We start from the raw sequence: 15,756 nt of genomic DNA, 5'->3' as shown, positions 1-15,756 counted from the left end.
TTTTTAAAAGACAATTTAGAAGAAAAGTAATTCCCCTTCAGTCAAGACTCTTTCTGCTCGTCCAAGAAGCCCTCGCTCAGGCCATGACCTCCTGCGTCGCTCCCTCTGCCCACCCATTCCTCTCCCACCGCTCAGCCCCTCTCCCAGGACCCCCGCCGTGTCTGCCACCGCCACCGCAGAGCCCCCGGCGCCTGCGTGCGTCCCGGCCTTACTCGCCGGCAGGGGGCGGGCCACGGTTTTCCGTCCTGCGCGGCTGGACTCTGGCGCCCCTCTTGCCCCAGCCTTTGCCCAAGCTCCGACCTGGATACGCTTCCTTAGCAACGAGTTGCCCGTGGCAACAAGAGGACGCGGGGCCGGAGCCTGGATTTCCCGCGCGTTCCTACCCTTGCGTGTTGTTAAGAGGCGCAGGCCGAGCCATGTCGGAGATCCTGTGCCAGTGGCTCAACCAAGAGTTGAAGGTGTCCCAGACCGTGAGTGAGTGACACAGCCCGGGGAGAGCGGGCTAGGGGCCAGCGGGGGGCTAAGGGCCCCGAGCTCGGCGTGCTGATGGAAGGTGGCGGGGAAGGCGCGAGCTGCGGAGTCCAGGCGCCTGCGGGGCCCCCAGCAGCACCCCTGGCGGGTCCTATGGCCCCAGTCCAGCTCACTTGAGCTTCTCCCATTCCCATTCTGCAGCTCCCGAGTTACCCATCGTCATGGTGGGCCCGACCCCACAGTTTGTAACCTACTGTGCCCTTCTAAGCACAGTTTTTGGAGGTCTCCTTTGTTCCTATGAAGAGAAGAATTTGCTGAACTCTACAGTCTGGCCCGGACATTACTCCCTTCGAATCCTTAGACTCATGTGCTGGCAAGCCAATGAAATAAGGAAGCCTTCAGGCCAGCTAGGGCTGTACTAGATGTGTGCCCCTGGACAAGTTCCAAAGCCTTTTCTGAGTGTTTCCTCCAGTGTAAAATCCGACAATACTTTCCTTACCCAACTACCTAGCAGGAGGGGGGGCTGTGCGAAAAGAGTTAATGCAGACCATGTAAACATTTACCAGCTGTAGCAGTTTTAGCTCAACAGTTACACACATTAGCTATTTCTGACCACTCTTCACTCTTGACTAAAGCTGACTTTACCCACTAAACTGTTTTTATCCCAGCCATGAAGTTGCCATCCAAAATTTCTAACTCCCACACCAACAGAGGCACTTGTACATGCAGGCAATTTCTAGGACAGCCGCGGAATTCCGACATAGCGGCTATGCTCCACCTCCGCTTCTTTCTGTTGTTTCTTCAGCACTTTGTTTTCCAGCTGGTATGGTTTTTGCTCTAGGCAAGAGGTTTTCAGCCCAAATCGTTTCCGTCTGTTTTCACAGCGGCGCCCTCGCACAATGCCGCGTTGCTACCAGAAGGGCAATAGTGCCAACCCGACCTTAGGTCAGCCGTGGAATTTGCTAGATCAGGAGTGTTTCTGCCGCAACAGAACATTTATTATCAGCCTTAGGCTCTTTACCATTGGTGCACTTCCGGTTGCATTTCTTGAAGCTTAAACCCTAGACTCTTTCTTTGCTGAACCAAGACCCACATACTCCCTGGGAACTGCGATCAGTTCTTTCCCAGGATTCTATGATCATCCGTCCCATTTTGTCCCTGTTTCGCACCTAAAATGTGCTGCTGATCTCAGGACAATGCTTAGCAGTTTTCGTATTCCTTTCTTACCATGGGAGCCAAATTGCATTATAATTCCCTTAAGTTATACTCTTCCACAGAAAAGCAGCCACAGATTGCTGAATTTAATTTGGTTCATTTACTTGAGTTGTAAAACGCACACCCGTTGCTCAAATCCCCAGGACTCTTGCATGTTGAAACACTTTTGAGGAAAGTAAGTAAAATTAATAAACATAGTAATAGTAGTATGCCATTATAATTGTAGTAGTTGTAATTGTTTTTTTTTTTTTTTTTTTTTGTAAAGAACATTTTATTGTCGTTGATAAATTTTAAGTTGCTTTTCAACTTATGCTGTAGGCTTTTGTTTTTTTTTTGTTTTTTTTGTTTTTTTTCCTGAAATTTATTGACAAATTGGTTTCCATACAACACCCAGTGCTCATCCCAAAAGGTGCCCTCCTCAATACCCATCACCCACCCTCTCCTCCCTCCCACCCCCCATCAACCCTCAGTTTGTTCTCAGTTTTTAACAGTCTCTTATGCTTTGGCTCTCTCCCATTCTAACCTCTTTTTTTTTTTTTTCCTTCCCCTCCCCCATGGGTTCCTGTTAAGTTTCTCAGGATCCACATAAGAGTGAGACCATATGGTATCTGTCTTTCTCTGTATGGCTTATTTCACTTAGCATCACACTCTCCAGTTCCATCCACGTTGCTACAAAAGGCCATATTTCATTTTTTCTCATTGCCATGTAATATTCCATTGTGTATATAAACCACAATTTCTTTATCCATTCATCAGTTGATGGACATTTAGGCTCTTTCCATAATTTGGCTATTGTTGAGAGTGCTGCTATGAACATTGGGGTACAAGTGGCCCTATGCATCAGTGCTCCTGTATCCCTTGGATAAATTCCTAGCAGTGCTATTGCTGGGTCATAGGGTAGGTCTATTTGTAATTTTCTGAGGAACCTCCACACTGCTTTCCAGAGCGGCTGCACCAATTTGCATTCCCACCAACAGTGCAAGAGGGTTCCCGTTTCTCCACATCCTCTCCAGCATCTATAGTCTCCTGAGTTGTTCATTTTGGCCACTCTGACTGGCGTGAGGTGATACCTGAGTGTGGTTTTGATTTGTATTTCCCTGATAAGGAGCGACGCTGAACATCTTTTCATGTGCCTGTTGGCCATCCGGATGTCTTCTTTAGAGAAGTGTCTATTCATGTTTTTTGCCCATTTCTTCACTGGGTTATTTGTTTTTTGGGTGTGGAGTTTGGTGAGCTCTTTATAGATTTTGGATACTAGCCCTTTGTCCGATATGTCATTTGCGAATATCTTTTCCCATTCCGTTGGTTGCCTTTTAGTTTTGTTGGTTGTTTCCTTTGCTGTGCAGAAGCTTTTTATCTTCATAAGGTCCCAGTAATTCACTTTTGCTTTTAATTCACTTGCCTTTGGGGATGTGTCGAGTAAGAGATTGCTACGGCTGAGGTCAGAGAGGTCTTTTCCTGCTTTCTCCTCTAAGGTTTTGATGGTTTCCTGTCTCACATTTAGGTCCTTTATCCATTTTGAGTTTATTTTTGTGAATGGTGTGAGAAAGTGGTCTAGTTTCAACCTTCTGCATGTTGCTGTCCAGTTCTCCCAGCACCATTTGTTAAAGAGGCTGTCTTTTTTCCATTGGATGTTCTTTCCTGCTTTGTCAAAGATGAGTTGGCCATACATTTGTGGGTCTAGTTCTGGGGTTTCTATTCTATTCCATTGGTCTATGTGTCTGTTTTGGTGCCAATACCATGCTGTCTTGATGATGACAGCTTTGTAGTAGAGGCTAAAGTCTGGGATTGTGATGCCTCCTGCTTTGGTCTTCTTCTTCAAAATTCCTTTGGCTATTCGGGGCCTTTTGTGGTTCCATATGAATTTTAGGATGGCTTGTTCTAGTTTCGAGAAGAATGCTGGTGCAATTTTGATTGGGATTGCATTGAATGTATAGATAGCTTTGGGTAGTATTGACATTTTGACAATATTTATTTTTCCAATCCATGAGCAGGGAATGTCTTTCCATTTCTTTAAATCTTCTTCAATTTCCTTCATAAGCTTTGTGTAGTTTTCAGCATACAGATCCTTTACATCTTTGGTTAGATTTATTCCTAGGTATTTTATGCTTCTTGGTGCAATTGTGAATGGGATCAGTTTCTTTATTTGTCTTTCTGTTGCTTCGTTGTTAGTGTATAAGAATGCAACTGATTTCTGTACATTGATTTTGTATCCTGCAACTTTGCTGAATTCCTGTATCAGTTCTAGCAGACTTTTGGTGGAGTCTATCGGATTTTCCATGTATAATATCATGTCATCTGCAAAAAGCGAAAGCTTGACTTCATCTTTGCCAATTTTGATGCCTTTGATTTCCTTTTGTTGTCTGATTGCTGATGCTAGAACTTCCAGCACTATGTTGAACAGCAGCGGTGAGAGTGGGCATCCTTGTCGTGTTCCTGATCTCAGGGAAAAAGCTTTCAGTTTTTCCCCATTGAGGATGATGTTAGCTGTGGGCTTTTCATAAATGGCTTTTATGATCTTTAAGTATGTTCCTTCTATCCCGACTTTCTCAAGGGTTTTTATTAAGAAAGGGTGCTGGATTGTCGAAGGCCTTTTCTGCATCGATTGACAGGATCATATGGTTCTTCTCTCTTTTTTTGTTAATGTGATGTATCACGTTGATTGATTTGCGAATGTTGAACCAGCCCTGCATCCCAGGAATGAATCCCACTTGATCATGGTGAATCATTCTTTTTATATGCCGTTGAATTCGATTTGCTAGTATCTTATTGAGAATTTTTGCATCCATATTCATCAGGGATATTGGCCTGTAGTTCTCTTTTTTTACTGGGTCTCTGTCTGGTTTAGGAATCAAAGTAATACTGGCTTCATAGAATGAGTCTGGAAGTTTTCCTTCCCTTTCTATTTCTTGGAATAGCTTGAGAAGGATAGGTATTATCTCTGCTTTAAACGTCTGGTAGAACTCCCCTGGGAAGCCATCTGGTCCTGGACTCTTATTTGTTGGGAGATTTTTGATAACCGATTCAATTTCTTCGCTGGTTATGGGTCTGTTCAAGCTTTCTATTTCCTCCTGATTGAGTTTTGGAAGCGTGTGGGTGTTCAGGAATTCGTCCATTTCTTCCAGGTTGTCCAATTTGTTGGCATATAAGTTTTCATAGTATTCCCTGATAATTGTTTGTATCTCTGAGGGATTGGTTGTAATAATTCCATTTTCATTCATGATTTTATCTATTTGGGTCATCTCCCTTTTCTTTTTGAGAAGCCTGGCTAGAGGTTTGTCAATTTTGTTTATTTTTTCAAAAAACCAACTCTTGGTTTCGTTGATCTGCTCTACAGTTTTTTTAGTTTCTATATTGTTTATTTCTGCTCTGATCTTTATTATTTCTCTTCTTCTGCTGGGCTTAGGCTGCCTTTGCTGTTCTGCTTCTAGTTCCTTTAGGTGTGCTGTTAGATTTTGTATTTGGGATTTTTCTTGTTTCTTGAGATAGGCCTGGATTGCAATGTATTTTCCTCTCAGGACTGCCTTTGCTGCGTCCCAAAGCGTTTGGATTGTTGTATTTTCATTTTCGTTTGTTTCCATATATTTTTTAATTTCTTCTCTAATTGCCTGGTTGACCCACTCATTCGTTAGTAGGGTGTTCTTTAACCTCCATGCTTTTGGAGGTTTTCCAGACTTTTTTCTGTGGTTGATTTCAAGCTTCATGGCATTGTGGTCTGAAAGTAAGCATGGTATAATTTCAATTCTTGTAAACTTATGGAGGGCTGTTTTGTGACCCAGTATATGATCTATCTTGGAGAATGTTCCATGTGCACTCGAGAAGAAAGTATATTCTGTTGCTTTGGGATGCAGAGTTCTAAATAGATCTGTCAAGTCCATCTGATCCAATGTCTCATTCAGGACCCTTGTTTCTTTATTGACTGTGTGTCTAGATGATCTATCCATTTCTGTAAGTGGTGTATTAAAGTCCCCTGCAATTACCACATTCTTATCAATAAGGTTGCTTATGTTTATGAGTAATTGTTTTATATATTTGGGGGCTCCGGTATTCGGTGCATAGACATTGATAATTGTTAGCTCTTCCTGATGGATAGACCCTGTAACTATTATATAATGTCCTTCTTCATCTCTTGTTACCGCCTTTAATTTAAAGTCTAGTTTGTCTGATATAAGTATGGCTACTCCAGCTTTCTTTTGGCTTCCAGTCGCATGATAAATAGTTCTCCATCCCCTCACTCTCAATCTAAAGGTGTCCTCAGGTCTAAAATGAGTCTCTTGTAGACAGCAAATAGATGGGTCTTGTTTTTTTATCCATTCTGATACCCTATGTCTTTTGGTTGGCGCATTTAATCCATTTACATTCAGTGTTATTATAGAAAGATATGGGTTTAGAGTCATTGTGATGTCTGTATGTTTTATGCTTATAGTGATGTCTCTGGGACTTTGTCTCACAGGGTCCCCCTTAGGATCTCTTGTAGGGCTGGTTTAGTGGTGACAAATTCCTTCAGTTTTTGTTTGTTTGGGAAGACCTTTATCTCTCCTTCTATTCTAAATGACAGACTTGCTGGATAAAGGATTCTCGGCTGCATATTTTTTCTGTCTAGCACCCTGAAAATCTCTTGCCAATTCTTTCTGGCCTGCCAAGTTTCAAAAGAGAGATCAGTCACGAGTCTTATAGGTCTCCCTTTATATGTGAGGGCACGTTTACCCCTTGCTGCTTTCAGAATTTTCTCTTTATCCTTGTATTTTGCCAGTTTCACTATGATATGTCGTGCAGAAGATCGATTCAAGTTACGTCTGAAGGGAGTTCTCTGTGCCTCTTGGATTTCAATGCCTTTTTCCTTCCCCAGTTCAGGGAAGTTCTCAGCTATGATTTCTTCAAGTACCCCTTCAGCACCTTTTCCTCTCTCTTCCTCCTCTGGGATACCAATTATGCGTATATTATTTCTTTTTAGTGTATCACTTAATTCTCTAATTTTCCCCTCATACTCCTGGATTTTTTTATCTCTCTTTTTCTCAGCTTCCTCTTTTTCCATAACTTTATCTTCTAGTTCACCTATTCTCTCCTCTGCCTCTTCAAGCCGAGCTGTGGTGGTTTCCATTTTGTTATGCATTTCGTTTAAAGTGTTTTTCAGCTCCTCGTGACTGTTCCTTAGTCCCTTGATCTCTGTAGCAAGAGATTCTCTGCTGTCCTGTATACTGTTTTCAAGCCCAGCGATTAATTTTATGACTATTATTCTAAATTCACTTTCTGTTATATTATTTAAATCCTTTTTGATCAGCTCATTAGCTGTTGTTATTTCCTGGAGATTCTTCTGAGGGGAGTTCTTCCGCTTGGTCATTTTGGATAGTCCCTGGAGTGGTGCGGACCTGCAGGGCACTTCCCCTGTGCTGTGGTGTATACCTGGAGTTGGTGGGCGGGGCCGCAGTCAGACCTGATGTCTGCCCCCAGCCCACCGCTGGGGCCACAGTCAGACTGGTGTGTGCTTTCTCTTCCCCTCTCCTAGGGGCGGGATTCACTGTGGGGTGGTGTGGCTCGTCTGGGCTACTTGCACCCTGCCAGGCTTGTGATGCTGGGGATCTGGCGTGTTAGCTGGGGTGGGTAGGCAAGGTGCTCGGGGGCAGGAGGGGCAGGCTTAGATCACTTCTCCTTAGGTGATCCACTTCAGGAGGGGCCCTGTGGCAGCGGGAGGGAGTCAGATCCGCTGCCGGAGGTTTGGCTCCGCAGAAGCGCAGAGTTGGGTGTTTGCGGGGAGCGAGCAAGTTCCCTGGCAGGAACCGGTTCCCTTTGGGATTTCGGCTGGGGGATGGGCGGGGGAGATGGCGCTGGCGAGCGCCTTTGTTCCCCACCAAACTGAGCTCTGTTGTCAGGGGGCTCAGCGGCTCTCCCTCCCTTTGTCCTCCAGCCTTCCCGCTTTCCGAGCAGAGCTGTTAACTTATGACCTCCCAGACGCTAAGTCGCGCTTGCTGTCGGAACACAGTCCGCCCGGCCCCTCCGCTTTTGCAAGCCCGACTCGGGGGCTCTGCTTGGCCGGCGAGCCGCCCCTCCGCCCCGGCTCCCTCCCACCAGTCCGTGGAGCGCGCACCGCCTCGCCGCCCTTCCTACCCTCTTCCGTGGGCCTCTCGTCTGCGTTTGGCTCCGGCGACTCTGTTCTGCTAATCCTCTGGCGGTTTTCTGGGTTATTTAGGCAGGTGTAGATGGAATCTAAGTGATCAGCAGGACGTGCGGTGAGCCCAGCGTCCTCCTAAGCCGCCATCTTGCCGCAACTTGTAGTAGTTGTAATTGTAATCCGTTTTGGAATTTGGGCTTTGAGAGGGAAAGGAAGAATTACTTCTTTCTGTGAAGGTGAAAAGATGGGAGGGATTTTAAGGGAGCATGTTAGCAACATAAACTATGAATGGAAAATTCCTGATGTCTGCTTCCCTGAAGTTGTTAGCGAGACAGCTGCAGTTTTCCGCATCCCATTCATTAGGAATACGTGTTTATTTCTTGATCCTAACCGCTAACTGAAGCCTAAAGAGACTGATGTAACCAAATTCCACATTGTAAAAGGCTTTTCCGAGTATAGGAAGCACATTCAAATGTGTTTGGAAACAAGTTAGAATCTGGGCATCTGAGGAAGCACACTGCCAGTTTTCGATTCCAGCCATTAAAGAAGCCCTTTTATGGTGTGTAGTTTAAGGCTTGGCATGGTTTATAGGAACTATCATGGAAATACAGTAAGTGGCTACAACCTCTGGAGAAAGTAATAGAGCAATTTTCTAGATAAGGGTTGTGTTAAGAGCAAGGACTTGGAAGCCAGACCGCCTGGGTCGAAATCACTTAGCCACCACTAGCTGGTGACCTTGGGCAATTTATTTACCTAAATTTCATGATACTCAAAATAGGAGTAATAACACTATCTCATCAAGTCGTGTCAAGATTAAATGAGATAATAAATGTAAATGTAGTAATAAATAGTAAATATACTAAAACAATATTTGGGGCGTGATAAATGCTCCATCTCACTCTTCAGAAACTATCATACAAAAATAAAATCACCAGTATGTCAGGATATTTGAACAAGGATGTTTATTGCTACATGGATTATAGGGACAAAATGAAAAAATGGGAAACGATCTGAATATCCTTCAAGAGTAGAATACTTGGATAAATGATTCTATATTCATGCTACAGATTGTTATGCAGTTATTAGAAAAAATGAGTTAATGCTATAACTTTTGACCTAAAGGATATTCATGTATTTTTGTCAAGTAAAACATAAAAGTTATAGCTTATTGTGAGGACTATAACTGCATTTTTGTACCAACTAGGAAATATATATACACAAACATACTTATGTGTGTGTATATATAGCTGTTTTGAGCATAGAAGTATGTGTGGAGAGCCATGTACTAGGCTATTGACATATGCATGAATCTTCATATTGTTTGTATAAGCAGAGAGAAAAGTGTGGAAGGATGTAAAATAGTGTGTAGATATTGGTTACCCTGGGAAAGGAGAAGATTGCTGGCTTTTCTTTATACATCTGCATTAGTTGGCTTATTGCTTGTATTACCTTCATAATTTGAAAGGAACATTCAACATAACATTACAAATAGAAAATCAAAAAAGAAGATGAAGCTTCACTTGAAAAAAAAGGAGAAAACAATGTTTAACATCTTTTAATTGAAATGAGTAAGGATCTATAATAAAGTAGAATGGGGGGGTTACATATGAATTATTTTCAGAGAAGAGAGAAGTGGGACAATCCATACATTGTTTGCTAGGACAAAGAAAACAATGAAAATGCCAAGTGAGTGCATTTGCTGCCTTCATGAGGTTAAATAATGGTTCAGTTGTTGGCAACACAGCCAAAGGCGATTGATTTCTGCATTATTCTGAAAGGTAGAAGTCAATTTGGATAAAGCATACTATATTGAATTTTGTATTGCCAGGACTACCCTGAGAATCAGCAGTCAAGAAAATAAATTCCAATGATCCTCAATCGAGAATAGTCTCTCTCCATTTAATGAGGTTTCTGGGAGTCACCAGAGATTTGATTAGCCTTAATATATGAAGATTCAAAGCTTGGTTGCCAAAGCTAAAGATCTCCAGTGAGTTTAATTTAACAAGACCATTTCTCCCAGAGAATAACACTTAGATGTATATGTTAAAATGCCTTGGAATACAAAAAGTTGCTCGACACAAAATTACATCTGAAATTCAAGCAGTTGTTTTCATGCAGTTGTTTCTATAATGAAAAATAAATAATGTAATGTTACTAAAAGATTTGCTGTAAAATCCTTTACGAATTCTCACTTATTTAAGAATAAGCATTGCTTCTGTTTTACAAAACTGTTATGAATTCATCATATGAGGAAACTAGCATTGTAATGTAACATTCTTCATAAATGAGTAGAAGCCTTTGAATTCTATGTTACAGATCAGATCTTTTGTAAACATGAGTATATACTAGTAGTCTGTAATCTTTTGGTTTCTGGGTGTGGTTATATTGAAAATGTAAATACCTTACTATGCATATTTTAATTGTTTCAATAATCTTAAAAATTTTTAATGTTTATTTATTTTGAGAGAGAGAGAATGCATGCACATGAGCCAAGGATGGGGGGGGGGGAGAGAGAGAGAGAGAGAGAGAGAGAGAGAGAGAGAAAGAAAGAAAGAAAGAAAGAAAGAAAGAAAGAAAGAAAATCCCATGCAGGCTCCATGATGCCTGCACAGAGCCCCATGCAAGGCTGGATCTCACCAACCATGAGATCATGACCTGAGCCAAAACCAGGAGTCAGACACTTAGCCAACTGAGCCACCCAGGCACCCCTCATTTGTTCAGTAATCCTAAACATTGTTATCAGGGGTAGCAGAGGTGCAATAAAGAGAAAATTGCACTTGGGAAAGTTAAGTTTCTCTAACTATCAGCTTTGTAGTATCTGAAGCATAAATAATCTCTAGGTCCCAATTTTAAGTTCTGAGAAGTAAGAATAGTAAGTGTGCTAGTTCCAGTGATGGAATGAGTGAGATATGGGGATGAAAGGTGTAGCATAGGCAGTACAGTCAGTGGTATTTAATAGTGTTGTGTGGTGACAGATGGTAGCTACACTTAGGGTGATCACAGCATAAGGTATAGAGTTGTCAAATCACTATGTAACATATGTAACCAAACTTCGACTGAAAGAAATGGTAAAAAAAAAAAAACAACAACTCTATATTTGGAAGGATATGAAATGAGATTGGAAATGGAGAACACCTACCACAGTGCCTAACATCTACACTAGATCTAGATATTCAATAAATATTATTTCAACTGTTTTATGTCCTTTACTTTAGGATAGCACCTATGATAGCGCCTGTCACATAATAGGCACCTAGAAACTAATTGTTTATTACATGAGAGTCTATGAGTGAGGCAAAAGTATGTTTTAGGCTGATCTTTATGGATTTGTTCATCTTGAGAACCCTGGGTACTTTAATCCTCATCTTTGTGATTTCAGAGGCTCTGCTTATTTTTTGTTTACTCATTTATTTAATTTCAAGGTAGTTAACATACCGTGTAGTATTTGTTTCAGGAATAGATCCCAATGATTCATCACTTCCATATAACACCTAGTGCTCATCGCAACAAATGCCCTTATTTATTTAAAAAAAATTTTTTTAATGTTTATTTATTTTTGAGAGAGACAGAGACAGAATGTGAGCCAAGGAGGGTCAGAGAGAGGGAGACACAGAATCTGAAGCAGGCTCCAGGCTCTGAGCTATGAACACAGCTGTGAGATCATGACCTGAGCTGAAGTTGGACACCCAACCAACTGAGCTGCCCAGGCACCCCTAACAAGTGCCCTTCTTAATGTCCATCCCCCATTTAGCCCATCCCCCCTCCTCCAGCAACCCTCAGTTTGTTCTCTATATTTAAAAGTCTCTTATGGTTTGCCTCCCTCTCTGTTTCTATCTTATTTTTCCTTCCCTTCGCCCATGTTCATCTGTTATGTTTCTTAAATTCCACATATGAGTGAAATCATGTGGTATTTGCCTTTCTCTGACTGACTTACTTCGCTTAGCATAATACACTCTAGTTCCATCCACTTTGTTGCAAATGCAAGATTTCATTCTTTTTGATCTCTGATTAATATTCCATTGTGTATATGTATATGTATACATATATATATACATACATATATACACACACATATATAACTGGATTCTGATATATATATATATATATACACACACACACACATACACACACCACATATGAGATGTATATATACATATATATACATATATGTATACATATATATGTATATACATATATATACATATATGTATACATATATATGTATATACATATATATATATACACGTGTATATATATTTATATCACAGCTTCTTTATTCATTAGTTGATGGAAATTGGTCTCTTTCCATAATTTCGCTACCATTGATTACTTTCAGCAGTTTCATTCCACTTTTAACCTGGTGTCATTAAACCACACATTTTTTCATACTTCATTCCTTAGGGTACTTGGTAAATATACTGTATCTCTTGTAATACGACAGATTTTGATATTTCCTGGCCAGCTCAGCAGCATTTTCCTTGGTTAAAATTTGGCTTCCATTGGCTGGAAATTGAGACACCAAGTCTGATAGCTGAAGGCTGTCGTAGAAAACAATGTCAAAATTTTCAAGATATAAAGTTCCAAGAAAAGAATGCCACCCAATATTTAAACCATCAAAGAAGATTAGAATGATATAGAGAATTTGTTTCAGATAGAAAATCTTGAGAATTATGATAAAGTCTTCAAAGGAAAGGCTTGATCACCTTCTTGTTATACTGGAAGAAAATAAGCTGTCAATATCCGCCAGTCAAGGACCACAGGATACATACCTATAGTTGAACAAAGTTGGGTTTATTGACTTGTAGCCAGCAAGAGAAAACACATACCATGGGGAACTGTGGGTCATTCAGTGAGAAGGTGTTAGAAAGGACTTAAAGCTTCTGGGTTTGTGTTAGGTATTTATTGAGAAGAGTTCAAGGAAGCAGTGCTTTGCTCTGAATTGGATCCTGTCAAGAAGCATAGGCAACTCTATGACTGGATATCTTAATAAATCTTATCTAGGAAATGGAGAGAATAAACCAAGACAAAGATTTAATTGGTAAAAAAGCAGAAAACATATTGGCCAGAATAGAGAGATTTGGGGTCATTTTTTGTGTTTTGGACAATATTGTTTTGGTCTGAATACACAGAAGATTACAAAGGAATTTTGTTTTTGTCTTGATCTATCAGGGTCACAGAGTGGCCTTGTCTGGTGTTGGTGTGCTGTGAAATTGATTGTTTGGCAGGAGAATGCCAAGGCCTAGCTGTGAGTGCCAGGCCAACTCCTAGGAACACCAAGGCCTGATGGGGCTAGGTCAGTTCCAAGTCATCAGCAGCTGCTTTTCTCTCTCTTAAATGAAAGTAAATTTGCTTGGCTTTTAAAATGTGGCTGATAATGCAGACTAGGTCTTTGCTCTTCTAGTAAAGGTAGAGTGAAGACCACTGAACATAGAATGTATAGGTCTACAGACCCTTTTTCACGATTCTAAAATTCAAGTATCTCTTTATTCATTGGGTAGCAAAACTTGACCAGAAATGTTGCAATGCCATGTTTGGTTTTTAATTCTCCCATTGAAGTGTTTTACTTTAGGGATCAACTGTGTTTGATTACACGTGCTTCTGGTGGGACAATGTCAAGTATTTGCTCTCTGAATATTGAATTACTTTTTAAATAAAGATGTTTGTACTGTAGTCATTGAGCTCCTGAATTATATGACCTGTAATTAATATGACCTGTTATCTTAAATTAGGAAGCAGTGATAATAATAAAAAATGTCGCTGAACACTTATTATATGCTAGGAATTATGCAAAGCATTTACATGCAATATCTCATTTAATTCTCAAACTAACTCTTATGGCGTAGAAGCCATCACTCTTCCTCTTTTAAAGACAAGAAACTGAGACATTTATAATTGCCCAAAGTCTGGTGGCTTATAAATGAGCAAGGAGTCAAACCAGGAGAATGTTTCCCCAGAGACTATGCTCTCCTCTTAACCATTTTGGAAAATAGAAGGCTTATCTCCTTTATGTGCTTTCTCCAGCTGGCTCAGAGCCATTTTGGTGGGAAGCACATGGGTCATTTCATCTGTTGAATCCTGCCTCATCTAGACCTTCCACAAAGGCCCACATCAAAGACTGCAGCAAAAGAAAAGTGTAGTGATAGGGATCAGGCGTGTAGTTTGGAAGTTTGGAGGCCAGGTTGAGTTATTGCAGAATGACCTTCAACCCAGATGTAACTTACGTCATTTGTTGCTGAATGACCTGATCCCAGATGTAAATTATCTCAGAACTCAGGATGAAGAATATCACTGGGCTCCACAGTTTGTTTATTTCTCATATTATTCATTGTTCTTGTCCTGGAGCCAACCTGTCTCTTCTTTCCCATAGGAAATTCCAATTTTTATTACAAATTAACTTATAGAGGTGGCCGTCATGAAATTCATCATGGGATTCAGGAACATTTGGTGGGAAGAAAAATATAATGAAGTAAAGGGAAAAAAATAAGCTTTCCTATGCTTTTTTCTTTTTATCCTTCTTGTTTCTTTCCCCACAGTCTTCTCCCTTTCTCTCTCTCTCTGGCCTCTTACCTGTCTTCTCATACTTTTTAATCTATGTATTCCTAGCTTGTATACTTTTCTTCATTATCTTCTTTCCTGTCTAATTTCTTGCATGTATTCATCTTTTATTCTTCTTTTATTTTTTCTGCATGTTTTTCCACTTGCTATCGTTCTTCACTCACTGTTCACTTTTCTGCTTATTTAGCACACAGTAAAGCTGAAGTGTCCTATGCATACAAAGCTGCAGACATGTTTCTGTATGTGTTCACTTGTAGTGAACTATTTGACAATGAAATAATAAGTGTTTACTGTTCTTTGCCCTTTATATCCATAAATGCCTCTATTTTACTCCTATCAATTGCCTTCTTAATATGTCATGCATTTTAAAGGAAGTGGACTATGACTTTATTTTTCTGTGACCCTTTTGTAGCAAACAGTTTACTAAAGGCCATTCGTCACTGAGGGTGACAGTGTAGGATACAGATGTTCCCTAGAACAGGATACAGATGTCGCACCCCTCCCCCTTATTCCTGGGCTGCACTTCAGGTATTCAATCAAACAAACAACAGACAGTGCAAATTCCAGGGGAAGGGAGAGGGGACTGGAACTACCTGATGGTGACATAACAACAGCTTCAGAATGCAAAGCAATAAACAGTCTTTAGATTATTAGTAGAAATCCATTGTCTGACAATAGCTGTATGTCAGATGACCCCTCAGAAAAGAGGAGAATAAGGATGGGCCAGGGAAGAGAGAAGGTCAAAACCAAAACAAACCAAACCAAAACAACAACCCAGGAAGAAGAAAGCAACAGACAGAGAGGTGCAAGGCACAGCCAGAGCAGCCCAGATGTCACGGTGAGGATGATGATGGCAGCCAAGACCAGGTAACAGCATTGGTGGCCAACAGTGTCAGGTCCTTGAGGGAAGGAGAAAGCAGCCGTGACTCAGGAGGAGATAGCACATCTCCTCCCTTTGGAGGTGGAAAGCCATTTGGATTTCAGTTGCTTCAAATACTACTTCTGTATGATGCCAAGAGACACAGTCAATAGATTCTGATGCTAGATGGTTCTGGAGTTGGCCCTAAGTAAACAGAATCAATGGGCATAATTGATACCATTTTAAATACATTATTATATATTGATTCAACCTAAGGATTGGGGTATTGTTAAGAATATAAAATATTTTGGGGCACCTTGGTGACTCCGTTAAATGTCTGACTTCGGCTCAGGTCATGACCTCACGGTTTGTGAGTTCGAGCTCCACGTCGGGCTCTGTGCTGACAGCTCAGAGCCTGGAGCCTGCTTTGGATTCTGTGTCTCCCTCTCTCTTTGCCCCTCCCCTACTCTCTCTCTGTCTCGAAATAAATAAGTAACCATTTTGGGGGTGCCTGGGTGGCTTAATTGGTTAAGCTTCCCACTTCTGC

General features: G+C 41.1%; 1 protein-coding gene across 1 annotated transcript in view; it reads left to right on the top strand.

Moving 5' to 3' along the window:
* The first annotated feature begins 321 nt into the window (after window positions 1-321).
* Window positions 322-15,756, top strand: part of LOC122494681 (sperm flagellar protein 2-like) — a 189,668-nt gene continuing 174,233 nt past the window's right edge. Inside the window, exon 1 of the mRNA XM_043600038.1 lies at window positions 322-474. Coding sequence (XP_043455973.1) covers window positions 417-474 — 58 coding nt within the window. The 5' untranslated portion in view covers window positions 322-416. The remainder of the gene's footprint in view (window positions 475-15,756) is intronic.

The sequence above is a fragment of the Prionailurus bengalensis genome, chromosome A1 (genome assembly GCF_016509475.1).
Source record: "Prionailurus bengalensis isolate Pbe53 chromosome A1, Fcat_Pben_1.1_paternal_pri, whole genome shotgun sequence".
Taxonomy (NCBI): domain Eukaryota; kingdom Metazoa; phylum Chordata; class Mammalia; order Carnivora; family Felidae; genus Prionailurus; species Prionailurus bengalensis.
The sequence above is the reverse complement of the archived record's forward strand: the minus strand, read 5'-3'. Positions and strand labels throughout refer to the sequence as shown.